The sequence below is a fragment of the Calcarisporiella thermophila genome, assembly GCF_041956535.1.
Source record: "Calcarisporiella thermophila strain CBS 279.70 unplaced genomic scaffold VTP21scaffold_2, whole genome shotgun sequence".
NCBI lineage: Eukaryota > Fungi > Calcarisporiellomycota > Calcarisporiellomycetes > Calcarisporiellales > Calcarisporiellaceae > Calcarisporiella > Calcarisporiella thermophila.
This window is the reverse complement of record NW_027192192.1, coordinates 1,566,722-1,570,740: the sequence shown is the minus strand read 5'-3', so window position 1 is coordinate 1,570,740 and position 4,019 is coordinate 1,566,722. Positions and strand designations below refer to the sequence as shown.

At 40.6% G+C, this 4,019-nt stretch overlaps 1 protein-coding gene across 1 annotated transcript; it reads left to right on the top strand.

Annotated features, from left to right (window-relative positions):
• Positions 1–1,144: 1,144 nt before the first annotated feature.
• VTP21DRAFT_4771 (uncharacterized protein) lies at positions 1,145–3,268 on the top strand (the record flags this gene model as incomplete). Its single annotated transcript, XM_069395219.1, has 4 exons — positions 1,145–1,529; positions 1,612–1,985; positions 2,068–2,708; positions 2,785–3,268. 4 exons carry the CDS (start codon positions 1,145–1,147, stop codon positions 3,266–3,268), a joined length of 1,884 nt encoding a protein of 627 aa, XP_069256379.1.
• Between the last annotated feature and the right edge of the window lie 751 nt (positions 3,269–4,019).

Genomic DNA, 4,019 nt, shown 5'->3' with positions numbered 1-4,019 from the left:
CATTTGACTGCGCCACTTTATTACTCAACCAGCAAAGTATAAAAGATTAAACAAACAGTAAATAATTCACGGCCACTTGCGAACAAGGTAGCCAGAGGGTGGGAAATAATTAAAATCACTCATGTATCAAAATAATAAGATACAAGTAAACATAAATATTAAATAAGTATTAGTGTAAAATAAATATTAATTAATATGTGTATAATGGGCGGGAATGTGAGCATGCTAGATGATCTTAGACAATGAATGTATAGCCTGCATTTCATTTGGCTAACCGCCAATTAACTAACTTAGCGGTATTTAATAGTTATACCCGGGTACAAATAGAACTTTCCTTTAATAAATCCTTCGGAGTTCAAATATCTACAATATAATTTAATTTGTAAACCTTTGTTCATATAAAAAAAATCCTGAAAAAATACGTGGGAAGTTCGTACATATATAAGGAATCGTGAACATTCTCAATTCTTTATACATGCTACTGTACGTTATCTATTTGTTTTCATCTTGCGGACTTTTTGTAAGGATTGATTATGAGCCAGAAACCAATCACCCTAGTTTCTACCCTGATTCTGGATGACATGCAACTACTGTAATTTTGTCTACTCTCTCTGGACCATTCTGAGAGAGTTGTTCTCCTTCCACCCTTAATCTTCATTTACAGGCTATAGCTGATTTTGGATAAGAGCGTCTCGGACCTTGTCTCTAAATCATCACATATTGATCCCTTACCTTCTAAGGAGGTGTAGAGGATTCCGAGTTAGTCAAAGGATGGCCGAAATCCTTGGCGGGATATCCATTTTTAGATATAGCAGGATTTGTAAGCAATCTACCCAGATCTCGACTGTAATCCTCAAACAATCCTCTCTATTTGGAGGAGTAACCCAGATATGGAAAGTCAATTCAGACTCGTCGTCTAACGCTAGTCCTTGCTATTATCCATAAGAAATATCAATACTTTATGTGTTTGGATACTTAGAAGCATCGGACCTATCATTGTTTCGATTATATAAAAGGAAGCATCGCTCTGCCGTTGCACATTATCTCTCTAAGTTTTCCATCCTCAATATTTCTTTTCATTGATTTCAAGCTCTTTCATAAATTCCCTCCCTTCCGCGATCCGCCTAACCCTGATATCAACATAATGGTTAAACTATCCTCTACTACATTCATACAACCGAGCCACGAGTCTAGCAAGTATCTAAAAGCCGATCACTTAGCCCACAAGATATGCGATATTCTTGCTCGATATCGTATCACTAGTCCTTTTGACAAGTTTGAGAAAATTGGTCGTCCCAAGATTCATGCCAAGGTTCGAACGATGGTGTTGAGCGGCCAACAGATCGATATGGTCCTTCCGGCGTATCCGTTCAAGAGCCCCAACAGCATACGCAAGGTGATAGGTGTTTATCCCGACAAAGCTGATGAGTTTTCCCTGATCCATTTGAATGGTCTTTGCCAATCTATTGAGGAAGTCTACTTCGCCGGTGCGAGGATTATTATTGTTAGTGACGGTTTAGTATACAACGGTAAGGAAATAATGTTATTATAGTGATAAGATGAAAGGTCCGCGCATTAACCCGTATGCTCTTATCCTTTCTATATGTAAAGACCTTTTGAGCGTGTCTGACGAAGACACTTGGCGATATGGCATGGGCATCCGCAAGATGGCAGAGAACCTCGACCTAAAATACATCGAGTTTGTTCGCGTTAGCCAACTGATGGGTGAGCCAGTTCCACAGACAGAAGAGCAGTATGTCGAGCAAATTGGCCGTACCAAGGCTCGTCTCCTCAACGAATACCTTCCCGAAGGCTATGACTTTGAGAAAAAAATCGCAGAAGATCCCAATGCATTGGCCACTTATCGTGGCTACCTTCGCTTTCTTGCTCTTGACCTGGATGAGATTATGCGCGGTGAGGAGGGCAAAACCGCACAGAAGAAAGCGCAAAGCATCATTGCCAAGGAGATGATCAAGCGCGGCAAGGTAAGCAGAGGCAAAGCTAGTAGACATTTTTAACTTTTTCGTCACGATCGAAACTAAAAAGATTGGGCAAATTTCCGAGTAGTGCTTTGCAAACCTTATTGCTGAGAAATTCGCTTCGAACGTCCGTCTTTCGATCCATGCCGCCGACAACACGGACAAACTTGCTATAGCTTTGTTCCCCGGCAGCGACTTTATCAAGAAGCCTGTAACCCCTTGGCACAATACGCCATATCAAGACGGCAACGTGAACTTGGCTGTGCTTCATAGCGAGAATATCCCGGACAAGGCGAAATGCGAAGTCATACTCAAAGAGGGAAAACCTTGGCTATTACGAGAGATCAACGGTGTCTACGAATGGGAGGGTATGGATCTCACTTTTGAGCTCTTATATCCGTGCGGAATCCTGGTCAAACCTGCGTGCAAAGGTCAGGAATACAATTTCGTAGAAGTCGACATGCAAAAGGTTCGACATCTCGCTCTCTCCAACTCTCCTGTCGTTCTTCGTGGCTTCGCGATGCCCATTGACAAGGACATCTTCCGCAAGAAAGCTTCCGAGCTGGGTGAGATCCAGATGTGGCCTTTTGGGGACATTCTCGAAGTTCGAGAGAACGCTGATATCAACATGAACAATGTCTTGACTCAAGAAGACATGCCTTTCCATTATGATGGATGCTTTAAGATGGCCGAAAATGACAAAGGAGAACTCGTTCCAAGGCCACCACTGTAAGTAACAGCCACCTTCTTTGTACAATCTCCTGACAAGGTTAGTCTAATTTCTTCTACTTACTGAATACTACAGCTTCCAGATGTTCCGCAACAAAGCAAGCACTGCCGTGGGCGGAATGACCCTTTTCTCGTCATCCAAACTGTTACTTGAGCTGCTCCCAGCTGAGTTGTCCCTTGAGAAGCTCAGCAAACTCGAATGGACCAGCTATACGCCAGCTAACGATGCATTTGGAGGCAGATCCATCAAACTACCATTGATATCGCCTCATCCTGTGACTGACGTACCAACATTACGCTTCCATGAGCCCTGGCCCGAATCCAAAACAGCTGCATGCCAACCTACATATGTCACTATTCTAGGCGTCAGCAAAGAGGAGAGCGATGATATTTGTGAGAAGCTGACTACCTTATTATACGACAGGCGTGTATGCTATCGCCACCAGTGGGAAGAGGGCGATATCCTCATCAACGACAACATGGCATTGCACCATACACGTACAGCATATCAGAACGGCTATCGCGAACTATGGCGTATTCATGTAGATGCTGCTTGGTAAACCATGCAGACATATTATCTATCAATATTCTCGTTATAAATTATCATCATATAAACAAACTGCAGCAATATATCCTATTCTAAACGTTGATAATTCATGAAATAGTCATAGTATGTGTGGCTATTAGTAAACCAAGCCAAATCAATACTGTATGATAGCAAGATGGCAAAATATATGATAAAATATACTCTGGTTAGTCGTTAGAGAGTATCCCCAATAAAAGTCTTTTTAATGAACTTACTTAGGAATCTCTACAAAATCATTTAATTTACACTGTAAGAACATTTAAAATGCGGTAAAAATTGGATGTAAGAAAGCTGGTAAGTCGGCATAAACACCTCATCCTTTTGGCCCAAGACTTGTTATTTGATGGTTTATTATCACGTATCAAACATATTCAGTAAATAAATTTTACGAATGTAATATGCATACGAAAGAAGAAAATACTAAAATAATTTCATGTTTGATTTTATTTATTGGATTTTGGAAATCAACCTTTTTATTGCAATGTCAAACAATTTGAGTCTCAATTTAATGATGTAGTATTACAAGTAGGGAAAAATGTGACAGCGTGTTTTAACAATTTTCCTTTGAATGCTCATATCTCCTGAATGGATGGAATATTATAACAGCGGCTTTATTATTAAACACTGTTGGATCTACACTATGTGCTGTTCCAACCGCTACCCCGGTTATAAATGCATTTCTGGTAAAACTAGGATATCATTGAATAGCACCCCGAATTTATAGG